The 13,619-nt window shown below is 47.4% G+C and overlaps 1 protein-coding gene across 1 annotated transcript in view; it reads right to left on the bottom strand.

Moving 5' to 3' along the window:
- LOC119961173 (NACHT, LRR and PYD domains-containing protein 3-like) overlaps positions 1 to 13,619 on the bottom strand; it is a 123,617-nt gene that overhangs the window by 32,590 nt on the left and 77,408 nt on the right. The window contains exon 8 of the mRNA XM_038788637.1: positions 12,829 to 12,915. Within this exon, the coding sequence (XP_038644565.1) occupies positions 12,829 to 12,915 (87 nt within the window). The remainder of the gene's footprint in view (positions 1 to 12,828; positions 12,916 to 13,619) is intronic.

The following is a 13,619-nucleotide window of genomic DNA, read 5'->3' on the forward strand; positions in this document are numbered from 1 at the left end:
TTTCGCATCCTTCCACAATAGCAAAATCCTCCATCGGGCTACCAGGGACGCAAAGGCCAGAATACAGGCCTCTTTCGCCTCCTGCGCTCCCAGCTCGTCCGATACCCTAAATAATGCTATCCCCTAGCTTGGCTTGACCCGGGTGTTCACCACCTTGGACATAGTCCTCGCAAAGCCCCTCCAGAACCCCTCGAGCGCCGGGCACGTCAGAACATATGGGCGTGATTTGCTGGGCTCCCCGAGCACACATCTGTCCTCCATCCCAAAGAACCTACTCAACCTCACCCCTGTCATATGCGCTCTGTGAACAACTTTAAGGTGCATCAGGTTGAGCCTGGCGCAAGAGGAGGAAGAATTAACCCTGCTCAGGTCATCAGACCACAAACCCTCATCGACCTTCTCCCCGAGCTCCTCCTCCCACTTGCCCTTGATGGAGAATCGCCTTAGCCCGATTGAAACCAGCCCTCTTCTTGGCCACCTCTGCACCCCAGTCCTGGTAGATTCGGATCTCTGTATTTCCCCACCTGCTGCTCCGCTCTTTTTTGGCCCATCTCAGGATGCACTCCCTCTCCATGAAGCGGCGGAACCTCACCACTAAAGTCCTTGACGGCTCGTTGGCTTTGGGTCTCCTTGCCAGGACTCGATGAGCCCCGTCCAGCTCCAGGGGCCTCGGGAAGGCTCCCATGCCCATCACCGAATTGAGTATCGTGACCACATATGCCCCGGCATCGGACCCCTCCACTCCCTCGGGGAGACCCAGAATCGGAAGATTCTTCCTCCTCGACCGATTCTCCAGGTCCTCACATTTTTCTTTCCACTTCTTATGCAGTGCCTCGTGCACCTCCATCTTCACCGCCAGGCCCAAGATCCTGTCCTCGTTCTCCAAGGCTTTTTGCCGTACCTCCCGGATCGCCGCGCCTTAGGCCTTCTGGGTCTCCACAAGCTTCTCGATCGACGCCTTCATTGGCGCTAGCATTTCTGCCTTCAGCTCTGCAAAGCAGCGTTTGAGGAACTCCTGCTGCTCCTGTGACCATTGCGCCCACGCTGCTTGGTCTCCATCCACCGCCATCTGCTTCTCCTCCCTCGCATTTTTCACTGCACTAAAATCACTTTCTTGACCGCTCCACTCCTGGTCCAATCCATGCAGTGCTGGGGGAACTGTACTGTCACCTTCCCACACTGGGAACTGTTGAACAATTGCCGTTGGGGCCCCTCAAAAGAGCCCAAAAGTCCGTTCCTGGCGGGAGCTGCCGAACGTGCAACCTACCTCGGCATAGCCGCAACATTGTTAGCCACGTGTGAGGTACCAGAAGACTGGAGGGTAGCAAATGTTGTGCCCTTATTTAAGAAGGGCTGCAAAGAAAAACGTGGGAACTACAGACTGGTAAGCCTAACATCTGTGGTGGGTATGTTATCAGAGAGGATTCTCTGAGATAAGATATACAAGCATTTGGAAAGACAGATTTTGATTAGGAGTAGTCAGTACTGCATTCTGCAGGGGAGATCATGCCGTACAAATTTGTTAAAATTCTTTGATGAAATGACCAGGAAGGGTGATGAGGGCTGGGTGTTAGATATAGTCTATTTGGACTTCAGTAAGGCCTTTGATAAATTTCCACATGGTAGGCTGCTCTGGAATGTAAGATCACATGGAATCCAGGGAGAGCTGGCTAATAATAATAATAATCGTTATTATTGTCACAAGTAGGCTTACAATAACACTCCAATGAAGTACTGTGAAAAGCCCCGAGTCGCCACATTTCGATGCCTGTTTGGGTACACAGAGGTAGAATTCAGAATGTCCAATTCACCCATCAGCACATCTTTTGGGACTGTGGGAGGAAACTGGAGCAGCCGGAGGAAACCCACACAGACATGGGGAGAATGTGCAGACTCCGCACAGATAGTGATCCAAGTCGCAAATCGAACCTGGGACCCTGGCGCGGTGAAGCAACAGTGCTAACCACTGTGCTACCGTATTGCCTAATTCACTGATTGCTCCCTGGAGGTACTCCTCCAGGAATGCTCAGCGTCCAGAGAGGCAGACCTGGCAAGTTAGAACAGCAGGGGAGGAGACGGCAGTTTCAGGGTGAGGAACAGCATGAGAGAGGCAGACCCGGCAAGTTAGAACAGCAGGGGAAGAGACGGCAGTTTCAGGGTGAGGAACAGCGTGAGAGAGGCAGACCCGGCCAATTAACACGGTGGACAGGGAGCTCACCATAAATAGTGGGAAAAGCAAAGCATGACATCAGAGAAAGGCAGACCATCCGTTCTGGCAGCGATGTGCTGAGCGGACGCACATCAGGTGGCTCTCCTCCCAAACGAACCCACCAGAGGCAATTTATTAAAAATTTTGGCTTAAAATGCCCGCCAAAACCCAGCCAAAGGCGAAAGGCAGACAAAATGAACATGCCTGGAAATAATAATAAATTGAGCGGACGGCGAGATGCAAGGAGCAGCAGCGAAGGAAAAGCGCAAGAGCGGCAGGTGTGCAGACAGACGGCCCCACGAGGCGGGGTGGAGGTTCAGGTAAACCAGGAAGGGGAGAAGCCGGCGAACCGAACAGAGGAGCAGGAACAGGATGTGGCGGGACGGGGGTTCAAGTGAACCAGGAAGGGGAGAAGCCGGTGAAGCAGGAACATGACGCGGTGACCCCCCCCCCCCCCCCCCACAGCGACCACCTCCCGCACCCCCCGCATTCACGCCCCCCCCGCCCATCCACCCCCTCCCGCACAGGGGGAAGAATGGAGAAGTGTGCTGAAAAGGGAGGTAAACTCCATGAAGGAGGCGATCAGGACGTAGCTCCGCATGATGATGAAGGAGGTGCTGTCGGAGATGACAAGCATCGAAGGCCTGGGAAGCAAGTGGAGGCGCAGGAGAAAACAATCCTGGAGTAGGAGAAAGCTGCCTCGGACCAGTGCGACAGGATTGTAGCTCTGGAAACCGAGGTGAGAAGGTTGGTGACGGCCCAGGGGAGTCGAAGAGGGAAAGTGAAGGACCAGGAAAACAGGTCCAAACGGCAGAACATCAGAATAGTGGGCCTGCCAGAGGGGATAAAGGGCAGAGACCCAACGGGCTACATCGCCCAAACGCTGGGCAAACTAGTGGGGAGGGAGGGCTTTCCTAATCCTCCAGAAATGGACAGGGCACACAGGACGCTTCGACCCAAGCTCAAAGCCGGGGAGCAGCCCAGAGCGATTATTGCAAAACTGCACAGGTTGGAGGACCGGGAGATGGGCCTTAAAGATGGGCCTATCAGACAAAATCGTGCACATGGGAAGGGAAGAATATAAGAGTGTACCAAGACATTGGAGCGGACCTGGCAAAAAAGAGGGCCCAGTCAAAATCAACACTACAAAAGTGGGGTGTGATTTGGGATGTTATTCCTAGCCAGACTCTGGATAACATTCAAGGGCAAGGAACTGTACGTTAACACCCCAGCGGAGGCTGACAAGTTAATTAAATCAAACAAACTGGGGGAGGAACAACCGCAACAATGAAAGCTGCAGGGGTGGAAAAAAGAATTGGAACAAAGAGCAGAGGACAGACTTCAAACAGAGACAATAATATCACGAACTGTATGCATATGTTTTCTGTTTAATGCGGGACTGTGCTGTCTCATTTTCAGGCTACTCTCTTCTCTCAATGGAATGAGGGGAAGCAGAGCAAGGGAAGCGAGAGTGAGGAAAGCAGACAGGAGGGCGAGATAAGGGCTGGATGGAGGAAGGTAAAGCAGGGCCAGAACCGGGCACGTACTGGGAGGAAAGCCATCGTACTAACTAGGAGGGCCAACACGAGAGAGCAAAAGAAAGGAGGGTCACGGCACACCTCTCAGGGTAGAGCGAGCGAAAACACAGGTGGGGGGAAACAGAGGAACAGGGGCTGGGGGGTAAGGGGTCGGAGGGAGCCCAGGACAAAAGGGAAGCAAAGGGAAGGTTGAGGTAGAGAACAGAGACACAGGCCTCGGCAGGCCTCGAGCAGGGCGAGGAACCAAGATGGCGCCGCAAACAGCCAGTCGGGAGGGCATCAGGGCGGAGGGAGACCCTGGAGTGCAGGGGCGCATCCACGTGGCAAACACATAGTTGGCTGCCATGTTGGGTGCCCCCTGTACAAAGGAAAACCCCGGAGCGCTGGGGCCCAATCTCATGGTGAGACTGGCGATCGCAGCCATTTTGGACGGCCCCTTAACAAAGGGAAACCCTGAAGTGCAGGGGCACGTCCACGAGGTAAGTACGGGTAACGCAGGACGGGGGGTCAGAAACCCCCCACCAGGATTGTTACCTGGAATGCAAGGGGACTAAACGGCCCGGTGAAAAGATCCAAAGTCTTCGCCCACCTAAGAAGCCTAAAAGCAGACATAATCTACTTACAAGAGACGTACCTGAGGGAGAAAGACCGACTGCTAGTAAGGAAGGGCTGGGTGGGACAGATGTACCACTCATGCTACGGGACGAGGGCTAGGGTGGTAGCAATAATAATTAGCAAAAGGACGAGGTTTACGGGAACCAAGACAGTTACGGACCCAGGGGGACAGTACATCATGGTCAGCTGTGTCCTGGAAGGGGCACCGGTCATACTGATAAATGCATACGCTATCAACTGGGGCGACACTGAATTCATAAAAAAAGACCATAGCGGAATTCCCCGACCTTGACAGACACAGACTGATTATGGGGTGGGGGGGGGCAACCTTAACTGTGTACAGGACCCACTGACCAACCGATCAAACCCCAGAACGGGGAAAAAGTCTGGCATGGCTAGGGAACTAGGAGCTTTTCATGGAAGTTCCTGCACCCAGGAGAAAAGGAATTCTCATACTTTTCACAAGTACACAAGGTGTACACCCATATCGACCGCTTTGCAGTGGGGAAATCGGTGCTTCCAGGGATCAGGGGAGCAGAATACTCCGCGATCGTTATCTCCGACCACTGGACACGGTCCTCCTGGCCAACAAGGTCTTCTGCCAAAAAATATCATGGGTGATTAGTAACAACCAAAACGGGGAGGTCTCAAACTTCACGTTTTGGGAGACACTGAAGGCAGTGATTAGAGGAGCGATCATAGCCTACAAGGCAAGTAGAGATAGGGAAGAGAGTGTGACCAGGCAATAACTGGTGGGCTATATTCTGGAAGTCGACAGAAAATACTCCGAGGCCCCGACCGTAAGCTGCTGGCAGAGAGGAAAAAGCATTAAATGGACCAGGAAAGCACTGTACCAACTCCGCCAGACACAGGGGACCGTCAACAAACACAGAGGCAAGGCTGGCCGCCTATAGACTCACCAGCTGAGAAAGCAGGCAGCCACGAGGGACATAGCGGTAAAGAATAGCAGAGGCAGACTGGTAAGGAGGTCAATCGGACATTTTAAACCTTCTACCAGGGACTGCACACCTCCGAGCAGTTGGGGGGGGGGGGGGGGGGGGGGGGGGGGGCGACGGTGCATTGGCCCCGGGCATCCATTGGATGGGGGCATTGATTCAGAGAAGGAAATAAAAAAAATTTTTAAATTTAGATTACCCAATTATTTTTTTCAATTAAGAGGCAATTTAGCCTACTCTGCACATTTTTTGGGTTGTGGGGGCGAAACCCACGCAGACACGGGGAGAATGTGCAAACTCCACACGGACAGTGACCCAGAGCCGGGATCGAACCTGGGACCTCAGTTCCGTGAGGCGGTTGTGCTAACCACTAGGCCACCGTGCTGCCCCAGAGAAGGAAATAAGATAGTAATTTTAAAATTTCAGCGGTGATAAATCAATTTTTGGAGGCTCACCGCACTGCAGAGGCAGTTGTTAGCCCTTTATTCCTTTAACATGGTGTAACCTTTCTGTCAAGAGAAAATGGTGCTTCTCCCCATCCCCCCACATGCATGCGCATGATGTACGTGGTGCAACCATCAAAAGCAACAAGCAGACGTGGCTGTTCGTTCCTGCGTTTCCTCGAGTCATAACTCGTCTTTTCTTCAGCTTTTTGTGCATCTAGATTAGTTCTTTTACCTACTCAGGTCAGTGAATAGCTCTAGAACGGGTGCAACTACGTTTTTTATAGGTTTTTTGGTGATATTTAATGAAATATTTACGTGGGATGTAGTAAGAGTGAAGCCTGGATGATCAGAGGACTGCTATGGTATTTAATCTCGGAATAGGAGACATTTATTCCTTAACATGCTAATATTCGAATACAGATACCACTAATTTGCAAGTCTATGATATAAATTGCACAAAATTATCAGTGGAGAATCAGTGTGAAATAATTTGATACGAAGGAACAAAGAAATTAAATATGGTTTATCCGTCTGCAACTGACCGATTGTTTACCATTTTCTTCCCATTTTCTAATGCGTCTTACGGTTTTTCGTGTACAACCGAGTGGAGCACAGAACAGGAAAAAAAAAAGAGGGCCAGAGTCGAAGAAGAGTCCCATCAAAGAGGGGCATTTGATGCATGGATAAAAAGAAGTAAAGAAGAAGTAAGAGAACCTGGAGAAGTAAAAGATGATGTGGGTGCAGAGAAGGATTTTTCTGATACGGATTCAGCTCGGTCAGAACATAATACTCTCTCTCCTCAGTCTCGTTGTCAGGATGATGATCCATGTGAAGAAAATAAAGAAGATTTTTGCAAAGAAGCGATTTTGGCTGTTTGAAGAAACCGATTCCAGATCATTTGAAGTTGACAATATTACAACATGGCCCTGAAAGATATCAGAATAAAAGTGGTCCATTTGCTGAGAAGGATGGGAGATCATTTTCCAAACAGTGGTTTGATAAAGTTTCCACAAACGGAGAAATTGTGGAGAGAAAATGGTTGTTATATCGGAAAGCATGCTACTGTTTTGTTTGCTTTTTGTTTTCAAAGGAGCATTTGTCGTCTGTGTCGAACTTTGGAAAGGAAGACGGTTTCTGCACTTGGAGAAAATTAAATCCAACAATACCTGACCATGAGAAAAGCCCTTCTCATAGAGCTCACATGAGGGAATACCTGAACCTCGTAGTTCGACTCCATCATTCAACTACGATAGATGCTGAACTTCAACAGCAAATGTCTGCTGAAAAGAAAAGATGGAAAGCTATAACTGAACGGATTGTCGAGGTTATATCCTTTCTGGCAAAACAGAATCTGGCCTATCGTGGACATCGAGGAGAAGGAATATCTGGGTTATCAGAGTCAGGGGAGACAGTCAGTGAAAATACAGGAAACTTTCTAGCAACAATCAGACTTTTGGCCAAATATGATGACATCTTAGCAAAACACTTGCAGAGAGGGAAAGAGAAACCAAAAAGTGTCACCTACTTGTCCAACAGAATTCAAAACGAAATAATCAATCTTCTTGGTAAAACTGTCAAGACAAATATAATTTCCGAAATTAAGGACGCAAAATATTTTAGCATAATGCTGGATTCAACTCCAGATATTGCCCATGAAGATCAGGTTTCTGAAATTCTGCGTTACGTTCATATTGATGAAAACAGAAAAGTAGAAATAAAGGAGACATTCCTGGGATTTTTTCAAGTAAACAAGAAAGATGCAGTCAGCCTGGTAAATAAAATTCAGGAAAAATTGGAAGACGACAAAATTTCCATGAATGACTGTCGTGGTCAAGCATGTGATAACGCAGCAGTTATGGCTGGAGTGAGAGGAGGTGTTCAACAAAAAATTCTTGAAGTTAACCCAAAAGCTGTGTTTGTGAACTGCGAGAACCACAGCCTCAATTTGGCCTGTGTCCATGCAAGTGAGGTGCAACCTGTTGTTACATTTTTTGGCATTCTAGAAAAACTCTTTACTTTTTTTTCTTCATCTACTTCTCATTGGGAAGTGTTAAAATCATTTGTCACTCGGACTGTGAAAAGACAGTGTGACACAAGATGGAGTTTCAGCCATGATGCTGTGCAAGTAATCCACGAAGCGTGTGACAACGTTATTGCAAGCCTTCAACACCTGCTGGAAGGAGAATTTTCAAGGGAAACAAAATCTGATGCAGGATCGCTACTGAACTCTATTCAACAGTTCCCGTTTATAGCTTTATTAAATTTTTGGTACTCAGTTTTATCATCAGTGGAGAAAGTCTCAAAACGTTTGCAGGATCCGAAATGGGGTTCCATGAAGCTTCTTGTGATCTGAGAGGACTTATTCATATCTTGAATTTGAAGAATGACGAAATTATCCACAATGCAATAGATTTAGCCAATGAATATTGTGCAAATTGGGGAATACCAATTGCACGAACAAGGAGAAGAAGAATAATGCCTGGAGAGTCAGCAAGAGATAGTGGACTGACGGCACAAGAAGAAATGAATAGTAATGGTAGAGATTGTGAACAGATTAAAAACTGAAATTGAAGACCGCAGTGCCTGTCTTCAAAGACTCAGTGACCGATTTTCTTTTCTTCTGAACTTGAATTCAGTAGTGATTGAAGATGAACAAGAAAGAGAGAAATTAAAAAAGGAATGTTCAGACTTTGCAAATTATTATGACAATGATAGAACATAGAACATAGAACAGTACAGCACAGAACAGGCCCTTCGGCCCTCGATGTTGTGCCGAGCAATGATCACCCTACTTAAACCCACGTAACCTGTATACCCGTAACCCAACAATCTCCCCATTAACCTTACACTACGGGCAATTTAGCATGGCCAATCCACCTAACCCGCACATCTTTGGACTGTGGGAGGAAACCGGAGCACCCGGAGGAAACCCACGCACACACGGGGAGGACGTGCAGACTCCACACAGACAGTGACCCAGCCGGGAATCGAACCTGGGACCCTGGAGCTGTGAAGCATTGATGCTAACCACCATGCTACCGTGAGGCCCCAGTTATTCAGTTATTCAGTTCAATTCAGTTATATGACAAAATTATTGATTTTGTGATGCTCCTTCGAGCTGGAGAGAATAGAGTTCCCCCTGATCCTAAAGATGCTCTGGAGTCTTTACTGCAGTATGGGAGGGATGTCTTTCCGACGCTGTGTGTTTCATACAGATTACTGCTTACAATCGCATTTTCAGTCGCAAGCTGTGAAAGGTCATTTTCAAAACTGAAATTAATAAAAACATATCTGAGGTCTTCTATGTCACAGGAGCGACTGACCAACCTGGCTTTAATAAGCATTGAAAAATAATTTCTCACAGCTGATGTAAAAAGTGAAGTAGTTCAGGTGTTTTGTGACAGGAGGTATCATTTGGGGAAAAGAACTTAATAAATTTGATTGATTTATATTAAAATCGAATAAAGTGTTTATTTCATGTTTCATCTGTGTTTATACATTCAAAATGTTTTCCTTTCTCATAATATTTCTCAGTATATTAGGCCTTATACGTGAGTCTTTGGGGCATACAATCAAGATTTGCCCCGGGCATCACCAGGCCTCTGCACGCCACTGCCTCCGAGCTCCCCAACGGGGAGCCGGGGATTAAACAGTTCCTAGATGGACTGGAACTACCACTTGTGGGGGGAAGACAAATGGGGGGAGGGGGGGGCTGGAAGCACCAACAAATCTGGGAAAAATCATGGAGAGCATCAGCTCCACACAGGCGGGGAAGGCAGCGGGACCTGACGGGTTCCCAGCGGACTACAAAAAACTTGCACCAGTCCTGGCCCCGCACCTAAGGGACATGTTCGCGGGCTCACTGGCAAGGGACACTCTGCCCCCAAGCTAGCTCAGGCCAGAATTTCACTGATACCCAAAAAAGACCCAACGGAATGCGGATCACACAGACCCATTTCACTGTTTAATGTGGACGCAAAATAACTCAAAGGTCCTGGCCAAAAGGCTGCGTACCCGAGGTGGTCGCAGAAGACCAAACGGGTTTTGTCAAGGGTAGGCAGCCCACAGCGAACACCCACCCCACCCCCCTTTCCCCCACCCTTGAGAACACCAGAGGTGATCGTCTCCCTGGACGCAGGGAAGGCCTTTGACAGAGTCGAATGGAGCTCTCTCCTTGAGGTACTGGAACGGTTTGGGCTAGGAGCGGGATTCACCGCGTGGGTGAGGCTCCTGTACAATGCTCCCAAAGCTAGCGTCCGACCTAACACCACTAGCTCTGAATACTTCCAGCTACAGAGAGAAACAAGACAGAGCTACCCCCTGTCCCCACTCTTGTTCACGCAAGCAGTCGAACACCTGGCGATAGCCCTGTAGGATGTGAAAAGCTGGAAAGGAATCCTGAGAGGAGACAGAGAGCACAGAGTTTCACTTTATGCAGATGGCCTGCTCCTCAAAGTTCTCAAAGCCACAGGAGGGACTGAAGGCAGTATTGCAGACCCTGAATGAGTTTGGAACTTTCTTGAGCTACAAATGTAACCTGGGCAAAGGTGAGGCATTCCCAGTGAACCCAAACAGGGGAGTGGCTCCCGCTTAAAACGGCCCAGACAAAAATGGGAGGACGCACTGGGGACAGAGGTAGGATGGGGACTCCGGAGCGAAGTACTGAGCAGGGTGAACTCCACTTCCTCCGGCGCAAGGCTCAGCCTAATGCAGCTCAAAGTGGTGCACAGAGCTCACCTGATCAGAACCTGAATGAGCAGGTTCTTCCGGAGGTGGAGGATAAATGTGAATGGTGCCAGAGGGGCCCAGCCACCCACACCCACCCAAATGTCTGGGCTTGTCCCAAGCTTGCTGGGTTCTGGACAGCCTTCTCCGAGGCAATGTCCAAGGTTGTGGGGGTGAGGGTGAAGCATGTCCAATAGTGGAAATCTTCAGGGTATCGGAACGACTACACATGGGGAAGGGTCTAACGCCCTAGCTATCGCTTCCCTAATCGCTCGCTGGAGAATCCTGCTCGGCTGGCGATCGGCAGCACCACCCACAGCTGCAGACTGGCTCACTAACATCTCGGAATTTCTCCACCTGAAGAAGATTAAGTACGCTATCCGAGAGTCAGAGGAAGGCTTCCTGGATACTTGGGGGCAGTTTGTTGGCCTGTTCCAAAACCTGTTTGAGGCCAGAAACGAGGAGTTAAGAATAAAAAAAACCAAGATAGATCAGGAACAAAAGGACTGTGCAACCGGGATGGGGGACACACGGAAGGAAGGTGGAGTGTGTGGGGGGGGGTTACCTTTGTAAATAAAAACTAAGCATAGCTGAAGCCGACGGGGGGGGGGGGGGGAGAAGAGAATAGATAGACTGACCCAGAGGGCGTCGAAATGTATATAGGGCCAATTAAAAGAAAGACAAAATAAACCTCTTATGTACAATTAAGTAAATTATCACGGGTAAGAAAAATGTAATGTATAGAGATATGAGGAATGTCATTAAAAATATATATTTTTTTTAAACTTTGTGGCCAAGCTTATTGTGTGTCTATAATAAGAGTGTTTCTAATAACACAAATACTGCTACTATGGTTTTATCAGTATCAGTGGTATTAAAAACAATGGCCATTATTAATAGGTCCATAATTAAGACTATTTTGTTCTGTAATTATGGCCATTGGCAGCTGAGCCGAGCCTTAAGCTCCTGGGCAGCAAGCTCTGGAATTCCCTTCCTAATCCTCTTCACCGCGATCATTCCTGTCTCTTTTAAGATGCTCCTTAAACCTTCCTCTTCTGATAATGATAAGTAGACATAATAATAATCATTATTAGAGTCACAAGTAGGCTTACGTTAACACTGCAATGGGGTTATTGTGAAAAGCCCCTAGTCACCACACCGGCATCTTTTCGGGTACACAGAGAGACAATTCAGACTGTCCAATTCACGTAACAAGACGCTTTCGAGACTTGAGGGAAAACTGGAACATCAGAAGGAAACCCACGCAGACATGGGGAGAACGTGCAGACTCTGCACAGACAGTGACACAAGCCTGGAGCTGTGAAGCAACTGTGCTAACCATTGCTACCATTCCACCCATATTAGGCATCCATTATCATAAACAATCTCAGTTTATGCATTTTACAATCAGGTTACTCAATATTCACAGGCTCAGATAGTTTATTCATTTTCACACCGTGAAATTATGATGAGTCAAACTCGGATGACACAAATTCATGTTCAATTTGTCAATCATTCTTGCTGCAGAATAGCAAATCCATAGAATGATGCCTGAGATAAACTGAAATTCAGCACTGGTAACTCTGGGTTAGCTGAACATTTCTAAACTGGTCATATGACTGTACCGATAAAGGGGTTAGACCACACAAGCGTAAAATCATGGAGCACGGGACCCTTCACAATGCAAAGTTTACAGAGTCAGGTCATTTTAAGGTGTGAACAAACTAAATAAAGATTTTTTTTAAAAAACAGTTAATGCAATACTGTGCTTGCATTTGAATTGTTTTTGAGATTGGCAATGATTGTTGGCAGAGTTACATAAGAGGTACATGATGCAGGAATCCTGTGCTAACACAAAGCTTCGCTTAACACAAAATTAGTGAGAGGATCCCCTGGGATGTAGCTCATCAGAATTAAATGCAGTTTGTTAACTGCCTTACCGATATATTGCAGCTTTCTATTTTTAACAAACTGAGGTGCGTGCAAGCTTGCATCAACGATCTGAATAAATATTTAAACTAAATTCAATGTGATATGTCATGTATGGTAATTGTATAAACCTTTAATTGTTTTGTTTATCTTTTTATTCTGATGCATGTCATTGAGAAAAATTTTCAATTATTATTTAAATGTTTCATTCCTGAATAGAGGGGAGTCTATTACTATCTGGTCTGGAGAGAGAGAGAGAGAGAGAGAGAGAGAGAGAAACATTACAGCAATCAGAGTAAATATGTGGTGTTTGTTAATAACACTAATCCTGATACTAATGATACTATTACTGATAACAATAATTTATATTGCATGACATCCAGTTATTATAAACACAATCCGGTACTTACTGCAGTTCTTGTATTTTGCACTCTGGATTCCTCAAAGACACAGACAGCAGTTTCATTCCTGAATCTCCCAGCTTATTGCCACCCAGCCTAAACAGAGAGAGAAACGCATTAAAATTGGCTGGCCTTTCACCAGGAAACAGGAGCTGGGGTTATTTTTGGGTCAGAAATTTTTGGGCAGCATGGTAGCATGGTGGTTAGCATAAATGCTTCACAGCTCCAGGGTCCCAGGTTCGATTCCCGGCTGGGTCACTGTCTGTGCGGAGTCTGCACGTCCTCCCCGTGTGTGCGTGGGTTTCCTCCGGGTGCTCCGGTTTCCTCCCACAGTCCAAAGATGTGCAAGTTAGGTGGATTGGCCATGCTAAATTGCCCGTAGTGTCCTAAAAAGTAAGGTTAAGGGGGGGTTGTTGGGTTACGGGTATAGGGTGGATACGTGGGTTTGAGTAGGGTGATCATTGCTCGGCACAACATTGAGGGCCGAAGGGCCTGTTCTGTGCTGTACTGTTCTAATTCTAAACCCACCACTGGTGGGAAAGCTAAGATACTACACCTCACCCGATTGTCCTTTCAACTGAATGGAAGAGGAAGTATTGAGCAGTATGAACTGGTTTGACTACTGGTAAAAACCACTTTCACCACTCACAAAATTAGTTTATTTGTCCATGAACGTTGCTGGCGAGGCCAAAGTTTCTTATGAAAGTGAGGGTATTAGGAATGGGCAGTAAATGCCCACTTCCCATGAATTAGTATTTTTTTTAAATGTCCCATTATGAATTTGTTTTGTCATTTAGAGG

This window comes from Scyliorhinus canicula, unplaced genomic scaffold (genome assembly GCF_902713615.1).
Source record: "Scyliorhinus canicula unplaced genomic scaffold, sScyCan1.1, whole genome shotgun sequence".
NCBI classification, from domain to species: Eukaryota; Metazoa; Chordata; class Chondrichthyes; order Carcharhiniformes; family Scyliorhinidae; genus Scyliorhinus; species Scyliorhinus canicula.